Here is a 13,792-nt window from a genome sequence, read left to right on the forward strand (position 1 = left end):
TTGAAATCAGCACATATCAGCTCGTCATATGTACCTCCATGGTGGAAACTCGTCCACGGAAGCACCAGTAGAAGAGCTTTAACACGTTTCCCGGATAGATTCCCCGTCGCGTTCGGTAGAGAGGTAGGTGGGGAAATAACCACTCCTTTTGACTTGTGTTAGAGCTGGCTCGGTTTCTTCACGTTATATCATGTATATCATGGTGCTGAGCCCGGCCGTTGTCGAGGGCGATTTATTTTGTAGACCTCAGGAATTCATGAATTCTTCGCGAAGTGAGGGCGGTTGACTTGAGTGATTCCATGTCCGTGACTTCTCGCAGGATAAGCCCCAACAAGCACTTTCTTCTTCCCAGTCTCACGAAGGTAGGGCACAACAAAGAGTGCCAAGTTCGAGCTGAATGCAGCAAAGCTCGACCGTTGACTCACATCGGTAAATGAGTTGAGAGAGAACTTGAAATTGCAGAAAAAGAGTGAAAGGATCCCGAGTCTTCGACTAAGAGTGCCTCCAAGCACAGAATGTGATTCATTGTCGTGCCTGCCATATTCAGAAAGCTCCTCGGTTCTGTCATGAGACAGTGTCAAAAGAAAGGCCATATTTCCTCAGTCCAGAAGTCGAAAAAGGGCTGTGAGTTAGCAAAATTTGCTTCGCAGCTAAAATCCTCTCTCAAATGCTTGCAATCTGCAATCAACATGAATAGCTCTGCAGTCCACAGAATAGAACTTATATTCGGGTAACTGACATTAAATCAGACAACTGACACTTCCAGCATTCTCATACCATCTAGGAACTGTTTAATCGATCAATGTACCATATCGATGACTATCAACCCCGAGCAAGCCACCCTATGCTAGTGGAAGGCACGGCCTCGGCACCGGGGCTTAGCAAAATTTGTTTGGCCTCCCACCGGGATTGATACTCTTCACCCGGCATCATTCAAAAAGCTTGACCGTAAGTTGGAGGTCTATCGAGACACTCAAGACCTGTTGAGGACGACCCCATAACGGCACTGCGCTTGCTTCGTGTAAGTGTAGATACATAGTGAACGGGTCCTGAGTCTTCTTCGAGTGAGACTACGCCAAAGTGCAGAAGGAATAGCAGCCACGCCTGCCACATTCAGAATGTTCCCCAATTTCGTGCCGTGCCACATGTTCATATTTGAAAGAAAGGCGATATGCTGGTAAAATGCACAGGCCTCCGCACCGGGGCTTAGCAAAATTTGTTTGGCCCCCGAGCGGGACCAGCAAGCTCCAGTCGGCATTTCTCAAACAAATTTTCTGTAAGCTGCAGGTCTATCAAGACACTCAAGACCTATTGGGAATGACCCAATAACCGGGCTGCATTTGGTTCTTCCAAGGAAACACCTTGACCTTCTCGAATATATGAGACAAGGAAGGGTTCCATGTTCGAGATAAATGCAGCGGAGCTGCAATGGTGAGCTCCATTGGGGAGGAATTTGAAGCAGAGTTTGTGGCTGCAGAAAAGGGGTGGCTTGGAAGATTTCCCGGTTTCGCAACGAATGGAAAGTACTTCTTGTTCATTTCTTGTGGGCTGGCAGTGAAGGTGAAAATCAATCGGTGGAAAATCGCGACGCGGCCCAGAAGATGGTCTTAAGCTTGGGCGATGTGGCGGTGATGATAAATCTCGGGCCTGAGGGGCCGGAAGATAAGGCAGTTGCAACAGCAATCTCATCATCGAAGTATTGAATGTATCTCGGACCTCCGGAATGAGGTGTCGTAGCCATGTCGGGGTTGGGTCAGTTTTGAAGAGAGGCGGAATTGGCTCTGAGATATCCGAAGTGGAGGAGTGCACTGGGCCACTCTCGGTGGCCCCGAAGGACGACACCGGTGATGGAGATTGCGGGTAGGGCATGATAATAGTTGTAGAGTCCCGATCTGGGCTCAGGAGGGGATTTGAGTGACGGAGGTGGTAGAGGTAGTGATAGATTGGCTGCAAGATAGCCCACCTCGGAGGGTGATGAGTTAGCCAACATTCCACGTGCGGACTGGGACGAGATTTTGAGGAAGATCAGTGAGATAGAGGTCTTCTTACCAAGAGGGCGTTGAATGCAAGAATGAGGTAGAACCAGAACGAGGTTCTCGTCCGGCTGTGATTCGGACTGGACGCACTTGGTAGTGCAGTCCACTTGGCACTGCCCTGAAGGCAGGCAAGGGACGAAAGTAAGCGAAGATAGGAGTAGAAGAAGAGAGATCGACACGTCGATTTTGTCCGAGGTGAGGAAGGGAGAGGGGTGGATGAGAGGAAGTGGTGGAAAGGAGAGGATGCAAGAAAGAAGGTTGGTTTGTTGTTGTTTACTTTTGGCCGAGGAGTACAAGTCTCTTGTGCGGCAGGCACCACCCACAGTGAATGTGGTGGTGGTGAATGTGGCAGGTGCCAACCTTGGAACGGGCCTTCCTAGATTCAACGGCTTAGTAACCTACTATACTTAGTATGTCTATTATACAATGTGAGCTGGGTTATCAATGTAACATCAAGAGGATCAGAAGCATTGATGGCAACCCTCTTATCTTGATCATAGTTCGCAGTCATACTCGAAGCTTGAATCAACCACTTATACAGTAAGTCAAAGTCAGTTATCTCTTCCCTCGTAACTATCAAATTGGAAATATGTACATCTCATCTTGCATATACATACGCTCGTAGGATCCTTTAGAGACCGGCATGATGGTAAGGAAATGGAATACAATCGCACCGACCGCATGCGGGACATTCACCAATTAGGCTGTGCTACCATCTTTCCTCCGGGTGAAAATGAGACTGAGTGACCCAGTCACCAAGGTAAAGGTATCCTTCTTAGCTTCAATGAAACCAGACACAGTCTGTCCCGGGGCAAAAGACACATCATATCTTAGGAAGACCTCGGCAGCGACACGACGAAGCTCCATTAGAGCAAGTTGCTTTCCGACACAGGCATACGGGCCTAAAAGATGCATTCAGAAAGGAAGATCACGACAGCACGCATTTGCTTGTAAGGGAAGAACTGTAATGACGTACCGGCATTAAATGGAATAAAGGCAGCAGGGTCCTTGACCAACTCTGGCTGTGTGGTCCACCTCTCAGGCAAGAATTCTTGAGGTCGCTCAAAGACGCGGTTATCTGAGATTGTCAGCGAAAACGGACTGTGCATAGTCGGGAGGAGGCGGAAAGGGGGAGATTTCTAACCTCGGAACATCGTATGCGATGGAATGCAAACCATCACGTCTCCGGGAATATGCCGATTGCCAATAAAAATACCCTCTGGAGGCGTCACACGTTGAGTGCCCGAAGGTACAGCAGGATGTAGACGCAAAGTTTCATTGACTATAGCATCCAGCAACTTGACGCCTACCAAATTATTATTGGACAGTGCCGGCAGTGCGTCAAGTTCTGCCTGGAGCTCTTCCTGCAATCTAGGCTCGCTGCCAATATGGAAGAACATGTTGGTCAATGTTGCTGCAGTTGTATCACTAGAAGAGCAACCACAGGCTGTTAACAAGTCTCCTTCCATGTATGAAGACGGAAATAACCAAGGAAATGTCATTTACCTTCCAGCAACGATAATGAGATAGGCATCACCATATATATCAGCTTGGTTCTGCTTAGTCTTCGCGCCACGCTGGAATGCATCAAGAAGCCAAGAGAATACGTCTGGATGGTCTGGTGTGTTCTATTTCGTATGGGTCAGCGAGTTCTTCGTAATGGCCAGCTCTATTAATTACAGACCTTGACTCGTTCATTCACTTGCTCGCCAATGGATTTCCAGAATCGAAGGTAGTCCGCGTTTAACCTGGGGGTTCGCTTGAAGAACGGAAACAGCCATGACAGATGGCTAAAAAGTCCGACACTTTGCATATCCATGTGCAACTGTTTCAGGATGTAGGCCTCCTTCCCATCAATCAGCATATTAAAAGATTTTCCAAACGCAACATCACCCATGATGTCGAAACTGTAGTAATTGAACCCATCTGTCATGTTCATGGGGGCGCCAACAGACTTCTCAATAGCAAACAACATCTGCACTAAGATCCAAAATATAGCCTATCCATGGTATTAGGCAGAGGCAACGTACCAAGATAACCTACAAGATATTAGGCGACCCGTGATTAAAAGCCTGCCCTTCTATAGAGTGAGTCATCAGCACAGGATAACTATCTCAATTTTACCGTAATAATAAAAACTTACATTATTAGATATTGCTATCTGCTCTATCCAGGAAGGCCAAATAGCTACATAAGGGTTTCCCTTGACCTAACATTGATCGTTAATAGGCAGTCTATAAAGGCAGCTTATAACTTACAGTGATCATAGCTTTAATTATTTTCGAGGTCATTCAAAGTCCGTTAAGAGGTTCCAAGAGGAATAGTAGAGGAAGGTTGATCTTAAGCATATTTCATATCAGTATAATTCCAAATAATCGGGCGGCTACACTTACTTGCTTTTAAAGAGTCAGTATTAAGCGTAGACAAGCTAGGGGTGATACAAGAAGTCAGTCTAATCACAATTACATAGCAACAAGGGGTTATTCTATGCCAAAGAATAGCCACGCATTCTCCATATTGTATGTATACTATATTGATTTCTTCCAAAGGCAAACCGCTATGATTGGATGTCAGCATAAGCCATCCGACTCCGGCTCCGCGGGAGTTCCGTCGCCGATCATCGGACCACAACATAAAGTTATCAGATCATCTGATAACACCTCACTCCTCACTCCTCACTTCCACCTTCCACCTTCCACTAACGCAGCCATGTTGGCCCACCTCCTTCTCTTCGTCAAAGTATTTGGCGTAGTCATCAGCCAAGCAGGAACTCATCTCCGATCATTTCTCTCATCCTTCATCCACCGCCGAATCTATAAATCAGGTTCCAACCCCAAAAACATCGTCGTCGTCGGCGCTTCTTTCGCCGGTTACAATGCTGCACGCTGCCTGGTGAACTCCATACCGTCGGGGTATCGGGTCATCGTCATCGAAAAGAATAGTCATTTTCAATTCACCTGGGTTCTACCACGCTTCTGCGTCGTCCGGGGTCACGACAAGAAGGCCTTCATCCCATATGGCCCATTCCTTCGCGCGCCACCGGGCTCCCACTTATGGATCAAGGACACCGTCGAGGAAATTACCCCATCTCAGGACGCGAGTCCTGGAGGCAAGATCCGCGTCTCGTCCGGTGAAACGTTCGACTTTGAGTATCTCGTCTTGGCGACTGGATCATCGGCTGCTCTACCGTCACGCGTCGGCCAGGAAGAGAAGAAGGCTGGGATGCAAGCACTTCATGATAAGCAGGAGGGGATTGCCTGTGCCGAAGATATCGTCGTCATTGGAGGTGGTCCTGCGGGCGTTGAGCTGGCCGCAGATGCAAAGGGACAATTTCCCGACAAAAATGTTACTCTTATCCACTCGCGCAAGACTCTTCTCCATGAAGGATTTGGGATCAAGATCCATGAAACTCTCAGCAATTCCTTGCGAGGTCTTGGGGTAAATCTGGTTCTGGGAGAAAAGCCTACTGTTCCGACCGGTGTGACTGTCGGGGATATCCAGTTGAGCGATGGATCAGTTCACTTCGATTATTTGGTTTGTCGCCCTGTGGTGGAAATGAGGCCTGTCCTGATCCGTTGGCCTTGCTATATGCTAATCTATCAACCCAGATCAAATGCATCGGCCAGAAACCAAACACGGCCTTAGCAAAGTTCGCAGCTTCCTCCGCCTTCTCCAAGTCAGGACATATTCGCATCAAGCCTTCGCTACAGATTGCCGATAACGAATACCCACGCATCTACGCAGCTGGTGATGTGATTGACGCCGGAAGTATCAAGAATGGTCGTTCCGCCATGCAGCAGGGTGAGGTCGTTGCAAAGAATATCGTCCGAGCCATCCGAGGGAAGAGCCAAATCGAATATCAGCAGAAGTGGTGGGAGGGACTGACGAAGTTGACCATGGGCCTTGTAAGGAGTTCCAAAGAACAACCCCTTCGACTTGTGATTGTTTACTAATCTTCCAATCTTTTCATCAGACCAAGAGTGTTGCATACGTTACCGATGGGCGGGCTGAGTGGGTGATTCCAACAAAGTCGAAGATCGATCTTGATTGCAAGCAAGTGTGGAAGTTTATGGGCGCCACGTCTTTCGTTGATCCCGATGAGGAGAAAGAAAACAATTGAATTACGGGGATGGCGGCTTTGAGCTGCCTGCCCTCAATTCCAAGCTACATTACCATTCGAGCGAGGCAGATAGATACCCTCTACAACAAGTATGGAGCAGTGCTCAGTCTTTCTTGTACCTTTTCAGCTACACTGCTATTCCAGTATGTAGTTATGTGAAACAATCTGACTAATATCTATTCCAGCATTACACATAGTATCGGGATTATAGAGATTCAAGTTGATGTTATTTCTTGTCAACTCGATTTTGATACTAAATTCCTATGGAGTCTCGGAAACTCCGCGGACCCGATGACATAATCCACTCACTAAATTAAGAAATCATTCAGTGCCTGGAAATCGTTGCAAATTATCCATTCCCCAGATCCAGGCTTGCTCTTGTGTAAAGCCATTTCCAGGCCCGGCAAGATCCGGGAAAAGCGGATCGAGAGGAATATTGATGTCATTTCCCGAGAGAACTAGAATATGTTAGATTTGTTGTGACCACCATTGGAAATAAACAATGAATATAGAACACAATACATACCCTGGTCAAAGTCGAGAAGAGCCTGGGACATGGCTGGGTCTTGGATAAAGTCGAAAGTTTCTTCGTTTTGTATTGATTCCGGAAATTCTGCAACTTGGTATTGACCCTGTGTAGGAGCCTGGGCCATATTCCCATATCCTGTGGGTTCGATCCGCTGTGCCGTAGATTGGGGAGTTTGTTGGGCGACACTGTTACTAGCGAGCATCTCCTTCAGTTCCTTCTCCATCACCAATCTAGTCAAGCGCTCCAGAATTTCCAAGCCCTGTGATGCGAGAGTTGACTCAGTCCTCGATTTCAAATGCGTCTGCATCTTTATTAAGCGTCGCAGTCCCATTTTAGACTCATGGGACTGCGGACTGAGCGGTTTGATACTAGTTAAGATGCAAAGCATCACACCAGCGGTAAAAGTGTGAATACCGATGAATGCAGCGGCGTAGGTATCGGCGGCTAGGAGGAAGATCGGAGACTCTCCGAGATTTGATGTGTGCAATGCAGCATCTCGACACGCAGATAACGAGAAGTGCAGGGGATTTCGACAAGGGGTTTGATTTTCGGTCTCGGTCTCGGCACGGGGAGTTACTCTGTAGGCAATAAGGGGGCGGTGGAGGAGGATTCGCGCATTCTCATACGCAAGTTCGAGGGAAAGGGCTTGGAGCTGATAGATGTGCTGCTCGAATCGGGGTCCCGAGGCACCAACTTCGGCATCCATCTCCTCCACAGAAGTGTAGTTTGCAGTGTTAGTACTCGGATTTAAAGTCGCTGGTATCTCTTTCTTCCATTTTCGAAGCCGATCATCTAAGCGTGATACCTTGCGGATAAGGTTTTGCAAACTCCGGGAGTTCAGACTGTCATTTTGATTAGCCCCCTGATGGCTTATTCTATACAGATCTGTCAAGATGTCCTTAATCAGAACAGAAAGTTTGGACATGAGGTATTTGTAGGATAAAAGGCTCGCTGGGCACTGGTGCGTTGAGTCAAAGGTTGCAGGGGATTGGCCGGCCGATGTAGCCAAAGGGTCCAATAGCTCAACATCGCAATCCCCATCCTTGATCCCGTGTGGATATCCATATGACATGGAGCAAAATGTCTCGATCTCGTAGATAGCCCACCAGCAACGCTTGCGTGTTTCAGCAAGCCGCTGTGTCTCGGGTGATCTGGTATCCGCATCATCTGTGGCAAGCTTGCGATGCAAATTTAATGCCTGCGCGACGCGTAATCCACAACCACACACCGGCCAGGCAAGACCGGGATTTCCATGGTATAGGTAATATGTACCCAGCAAGACACACGTCTGGACTGCTTCTAGCGAGCCGAGAGATACAATATCCAATAGTCTGGCTCTAATGGTAGACAATATCCCCTCTTTCAGATCCGAATGGCAGACACTGTGATTTCGCAGAATTTCCTGTCGGTGGGAGCCTGTGTATTGTAGGGCGATGGCAATCACAACGAGAAAGGTACTGATAAACCCGGGATTCGGATATTTGATTATGAGATCCTCAGCCGAGAACTCGTACATCTCTTCCCAGTTCCGCCGGAAGTCATCTTGATGAAATATCAGTATGAACCAGTGCACGCGGTCGAAATATGTGTCGACTAGTAAGGAAGCAACTTCTCGCGAGGGAAGCAGTCCGACCAATTCTGCTATGGCAGAACGCGATCCTTGCATCCAGGGAATTGTCAATGCTGACCTGCCAAGTCTTCTTTCCGGTGGTGAACTGATTGCCGCTCCGCCGGGAAACGCCGTCGTCATTGAGGTGTCCGGCGTAGAGGAATTGTGGAGTTGAAATGCCTAGATCGTCAGTAACCACTCTCTCCACTTCCGAGCACGACATCCGAGAATATCACACTCACCCCTGCTACTAGCGACATAGTCGAACTAGACCACGTTTGATCAACCGAACGGTCACCAGCATGACTGTCGTCCCTATTCTGCTCTTGTACTTCTTGTCGTGCCACCCTCTCATGGGTACTAGTAGAGCTTTGTCGTGTCCTCTGCCACTTTTGTCTAGGTCGAAAAGGACTAGCAACCACAAACTGGTCAGACTCACCCATTTGACACTCCACTCCGGCGTGAACGCATAGTGTGCATGGGCGCTGGATGTCGCACTTCAAAGCGATTAGTTAGAGCCCGCCACGTTTCACGTTTAATTGGACTAGACTCACTCTCAACTTCTGACGGCGACATCTTTCGCAAGCTCGGCCGACTTTTGTTCGTTTTACCCGTGATGCCATTCTCCGATTGGATTGGGAATCGCAAGGATTCGGCGCAGGGGAGTGTTTCGGGATATTCGGAATGAAAGCCCGAAAGAGAAATCTTTCCGCCGGGAATCGTACTCCACGTGACTTGGCTCTACGCTGGCGTCGCCGCTCTTCTTGCTTCTACTTCTATTATTATTGCTGATAATAGTATGCTAGTTTGATTCATATCTGCTTGCTCCTAATTCAATTCGGAAATTATATTACTGAGAAAATTGGGAAATGCTGGTGGTTAGCTCGGGAGACCGTGACCTAGGTTGCTTTCCAGTCCCTACATATGTTTCCGCGTAAGATTGTCCGACAATCTTGGAAAGTGATGGAAATTGCGAATCAAATCTTCAACCTACGCTTACTATGTGATAGAATTGTACTAGAGAAGCCTCCCGGCGGACGCCCGCGGCAATGTGATGATTTAATCGTCACAACATTTGACAACTTCATCGCCCGAGTGTCTCTGCACTAATTATCTCACTGCGTGGCCTGGTGGCGTAATCCCTCATTTGCACAATGTTGCAGGGACGTTTCTTGTGGAAGCGATGGCTTATGCAAAACACACCATGTGAGCGGACCCTTCAGGGCTTGAGTCAAGATTCTTGGCCTTGCTTAACTGAAGAGGCGTTTTCTTGTTTTTCATTTCCTTGGCCATGTCCCATTTAACCTTTTAGCGTCGCGTAGAGTTGGCTATTCTAGGGGAGTTTAGTGCACTGACTCAAATATATTCATTGTATGCCTATCACAGTCGGCTGACACGATAACTCTGGAACGGCAAGTCATTATCCAGATTTGTTCCTTCGCAATTATAGCAGATAGATTCTCGGTGGTATCCCAAGAGAGGAGTATAGAAGGCCCACTCGCTTCGCCTGCATAATGCCGGCATCCGGCAACTTCCGCTGATATAATTAAGAACTGCCGGTTTATGTGGACTCTGCAAACGTGCTAGAGACGTGTTATGGTTATTCTCGAAGTACTATCATAGTATACGGAATGCTCCGTGAGGGGTAAACATGCCTAGCTCCCCGTGAATAGTCACATCAATTGTGGATCTTCATCAGCCCAACCCCGCCACGCTACCACATACGGAATCGTCCCCCGCTGTGGCGTTCGTCAAGCATCGAAGGCCGCATCGATATCGCGGAGGTCCGTCGGTATGTCTTGGGCCTCTTGAATACTTCGCTTGGGAATTTAGTGTGAAGTATCGAGGTGGTGAAATCGCTTTTGTTTAATCGCCTTGCCTAGCGCCCAAAGCATTTGCTGTATATCTTTTGTAGGAATAACGAGGACAGTGGGCTGGTACTGCGTAAAGCAGACTGTTGACAAACGGCTAATGGTTAATTCTAATAAACATCTTAGGGGCTGACTCTGGCTTCCCCCACCCCTTAAAATTACTGCAAATCTCCCGAGTACCGAATCGCAGTGCCTAAATCTAGACCCTTATCTCCGGTGGGTCTTCACCACGAGACCAATTCGCCAGGTCCCCGACCCGATGTTACCCTGATTGACATCGTCAAAGCCTACGATTGGACCATACGAAAACAATGTGAGATGATCGCGAAGCTTTAATTCGAATTTACCCACTATCGCGCGAGCTTTTCAGCTTAGGCCTCGTGGTCTGCAGATTCGTTTATGACCCGACATTGACCAAATTTGGGAATGCGCTAGATCGCTGCAAGTTTGCATGCATCTTAGTTCCTGGACTTGTGAGATCATTCGCTCGCATCTCTGGTGAATACGAGTGAAGGAGATACCAGTTCCATCGAATGGTCAATGGTCAACCCTTCGAAGCCTTCTTCCAAGCCCTGGGCGCATTAGCGTCCGTAGCTTGTAGATCGGCGTTCGGATTGCTCAGAAGGGGAAACAATGTCCTCAGTCTTCCAAATGACGCGATGGTTGGATGGCTATTGTATAGCACTCCTCTATCTGCTACTATCACCCTCCTTTAAAGGAGCGAGGCCTGGAAATGTATAAAAGGGCATGAAAATCCGTGTCTTTGGATTCATCCAGCACCAAACTATCTGCCTTCTCATTGTTCAAAAGCTCCTCCTCAAGATATCATCATGGTTGTGATTCACAAGATTCCCATTACCCTCGCTTTCCTGGCATCAATTGCCGCAGCTGTTCCTACTACGGCCAAACCGGCCAGCAAGTTCTCAGTCAACCAGGTTTCTCGTCCCGCGACGAAGACTACCAACTTCGCTGCGAACTATGGACGTGCTCTGTCCAGATATGGAGTATCTGTCCCTTCACATGTTGAGGCTGCTGCCGCTGCCAGTGGTAGTGCCGTCACTACTCCAGAGTCTGGTGATGTGGAGTATTTGACTCCCGTCTCCATCGGCGGTACTACCTTGAACCTGGATTTTGATACCGGTTCTGCTGATCTGTAAGTCGTTTTATTTTGTTTCCGTGGATGCTGCTCAATGTTCTGATAAATGAATAGCTGGGTTTTCTCCAATGAGCTTTCTAGCTCTCTGCAGAGAGGTCACTCTGTCTATAACCCCAGCAAGAGTGGCACTAAGCTGGCTGGTGCCTCCTGGTCCATTTCGTACGGCGATGGAAGCGGCGCAAGCGGTGATGTTTACACCGACACCGTTACTGTTGGCGGAGTCACTGCCTCGAAGCAAGCTGTTGAAGCTGCCAAGAAGATCAGCTCCCAGTTCCAGCAGGACACAGATAATGACGGTCTCCTGGGTCTCGCTTTCAGCAGCATCAACACTGTTTCACCGACTCCTCAGAAGACCTTCTTTGACAGTGTCAAGAGCTCGCTTGCGAAGCCTCTGTTTGCTGTTTCCTTGAAGCACGCAGCCCCTGGTGTCTATGACTTTGGTTTCATCGACTCCTCCAAGTACACCGGTTCCATCGCTTATACCAGCGTTGACAACTCCCAGGGATTCTGGAGTTTTTCTGTTGACGGATATAAGGTCGGTAGCAAGTCCGGCTCTGGTTTCGATGGAATTGCCGACACTGGCACCACCTTGCTTCTTCTTGACGACTCCGTTGTTTCTGCTTATTACTCGCAAGTTCGCGGTGCCAAGAATGACCAAAATGTCGGTGGATATGTCTTCCCCTGCTCCGCCACCCTTCCTAGCTTCAGCGTTGATATTGGTTCCTACACCGCCACCGTCCCCGGTTCTCTGATCAACTACGGTGACTCTGGAGCTGGATCTTGCATTGGAGGTATTCAGTCGAACTCTGGAATTGGCTTCTCTATCTTTGGTGATATCTTCCTCAAGAGCCAGTATGTTGTCTTCGATGCCAGTGGGCCCCAGCTGGGCTTTGCTCCCCAGTCTTAGGCTGCTTGATATTCTTTGAGATATTGTGGGCGACTTATTTTGATGAAACTATGTCTCAAACAAAGTATGTCAAAATTAGGGGCCGATTTTATGAATGGGTAGATATATATAAAATTTGAATGAATATTCAGATATTTGCTCTCAACGATTCACTGGTCGACCGCCACGCCATCCATAACGTATAACGTAGACGAGAATAATATCTGGTTGTGGCTCGGCACTCACCATTCAAATTCCTATACGTCAGGCTTCGTTAGAGGTTTTCATTTTCATTATTTTCGGAAAAATTGCTTCATGAACGCTTACCTCGGTGTTATGGGTTGTAGATGGTCGGTCGTCGCGTGCAATCCGAATCGGGATGCGGTATCTACAATTCACCCGAAAGAGGCAACCATTCCGGTGGAACACCTGGAACTCACCAGCCCGCCGGAACAACGCTGACCACAAAGTATAAAGAACCCCGCTGATCAAGTTCAAGCTGATGAATATGATCTCCAGACAGGATCTAATATTTGATTTACCAATCTACTATATCAAATCGACCATTTTCATCTACCAACATGGCATCCGCCACCACCACCACCACCACCACCAACACGATCACTGTGACTCTCTCCCAACTGGCCAAGATGATCGACCACTCTCTCCTTCACCCAACAATGACAGATGCCGAAATCATCAACGGATTACGCATCTCAAAAGACTGCAACGTCGCCACCGCCTGCGTCAAGCCATACCTCATCCCCCTCGCTAAGCGCGAGCTCGCCGGCTCCGATGTCAAAGTCTGCCCGGTGATTGGATTCCCCCACGGCAACAGCACGACGGAGATCAAGGTGATCGAGGCGAGCGCGGCAGCTGATGCGGGCGGCGCTGAGATCGACATGGTTGTGAACATCGGCAAAGTCCTCGGTGGAGATTGGGAATACGTGAAAGAGGAGATCGCCGCGATCAACGCGGCAGTTGTCAGCCGCGGCGCGATCTTGAAGGTAATCTTCGAGAACGACTATCTTCGACCTGAACATATCGTCCGACTGTGTGAGATCTGCACGGAGATTGGGGTCGCGTTCGTGAAGACCTCCAGTGGATATGGATTTGTCAAGCAGAGCGATGGATCATATAACTATTTGGGGGCGACGGTATCGGATCTCAAGCTTATGCGACAACACTCGGGACCGGAGGTGCAGATCAAAGCGGCTGGTGGAATCCGCTCGCTCGATGATCTGCTGCATGTGATGAGCTTGGGGGTGACAAGGATTGGTGCGACAGCGACCGTGGCCATCTTGGATGATGCGAAGAAGAGGGGCATTGGGATGGAGCCGACCACAGTGGAGTTCAAGCCGATGGTTGAAAAGGCCGGGGGCTATTGAGAGACGCGAAAGGATGGAATGGGAAAATAGGCAGACGGGAAGCATCCGGGTATTACGAACAAAAAGAACTTAACGAGTCAATGCTAATCGAACATGTGTTGGCCCAATAATATCTCAATTACCTTTGATATTAGTACAATGCACACGGAAGCCAACAACACTCAACTTCCTTCATTTCTATTGCTACTTCCAAAGCC

The 13,792-nt window shown here is 48.4% G+C and overlaps 5 protein-coding genes across 5 annotated transcripts; 3 read left to right on the top strand and 2 right to left on the bottom strand.

The window, feature by feature from the left end:
• Positions 1-2,735: 2,735 nt before the first annotated feature.
• N7481_013456 (cytochrome P450) lies at positions 2,736-4,303 on the bottom strand (the record flags this gene model as incomplete). Its single annotated transcript, XM_057272675.1, has 8 exons — positions 2,736-2,938; positions 3,013-3,114; positions 3,181-3,464; positions 3,543-3,664; positions 3,721-4,016; positions 4,080-4,116; positions 4,180-4,245; positions 4,295-4,303. The coding sequence occupies 8 exons, from the start codon at positions 4,301-4,303 to the stop codon at positions 2,736-2,738; spliced, it is 1,119 nt and encodes a 372-aa protein (XP_057115307.1).
• A 442-nt stretch (positions 4,304-4,745) lies between these two features.
• Positions 4,746-6,156, top strand: N7481_013457 (NAD(P)/FAD-dependent oxidoreductase; the record flags this gene model as incomplete). Its single annotated transcript, XM_057272676.1, has 3 exons — positions 4,746-5,570; positions 5,645-5,941; positions 6,010-6,156. The coding sequence occupies 3 exons, from the start codon at positions 4,746-4,748 to the stop codon at positions 6,154-6,156; spliced, it is 1,269 nt and encodes a 422-aa protein (XP_057115308.1).
• A 321-nt stretch (positions 6,157-6,477) lies between these two features.
• Positions 6,478-8,435, bottom strand: N7481_013458 (transcription factor domain-containing protein; the record flags this gene model as incomplete). Its single annotated transcript, XM_057272677.1, has 2 exons — positions 6,478-6,614; positions 6,683-8,435. 2 exons carry the CDS (start codon positions 8,433-8,435, stop codon positions 6,478-6,480), a joined length of 1,890 nt encoding a protein of 629 aa, XP_057115309.1.
• A 2,560-nt stretch (positions 8,436-10,995) lies between these two features.
• Positions 10,996-12,228, top strand: N7481_013459 (pepsin-like aspartic protease; the record flags this gene model as incomplete). The annotated part of the gene is made up of 2 exons (XM_057272678.1): positions 10,996-11,318; positions 11,376-12,228. 2 exons carry the CDS (start codon positions 10,996-10,998, stop codon positions 12,226-12,228), a joined length of 1,176 nt encoding a protein of 391 aa, XP_057115310.1.
• Positions 12,229-12,788: 560 nt separating this feature from the next.
• On the top strand, positions 12,789-13,595 carry N7481_013460 (2-deoxyribose-5-phosphate aldolase; the record flags this gene model as incomplete). Its single annotated transcript, XM_057272679.1, has 1 exon — positions 12,789-13,595. The coding sequence occupies one exon, from the start codon at positions 12,789-12,791 to the stop codon at positions 13,593-13,595; it is 807 nt and encodes a 268-aa protein (XP_057115311.1).
• Positions 13,596-13,792: the final 197 nt, after the last annotated feature.

This window comes from Penicillium waksmanii, assembly GCF_028829765.1.
Source record: "Penicillium waksmanii strain IBT 27052 chromosome Unknown utg000011l:1.0-400869.0:1.0-401085.0, whole genome shotgun sequence".
In the NCBI taxonomy this organism is placed as follows: Eukaryota; Fungi; Ascomycota; class Eurotiomycetes; order Eurotiales; family Aspergillaceae; genus Penicillium; species Penicillium waksmanii.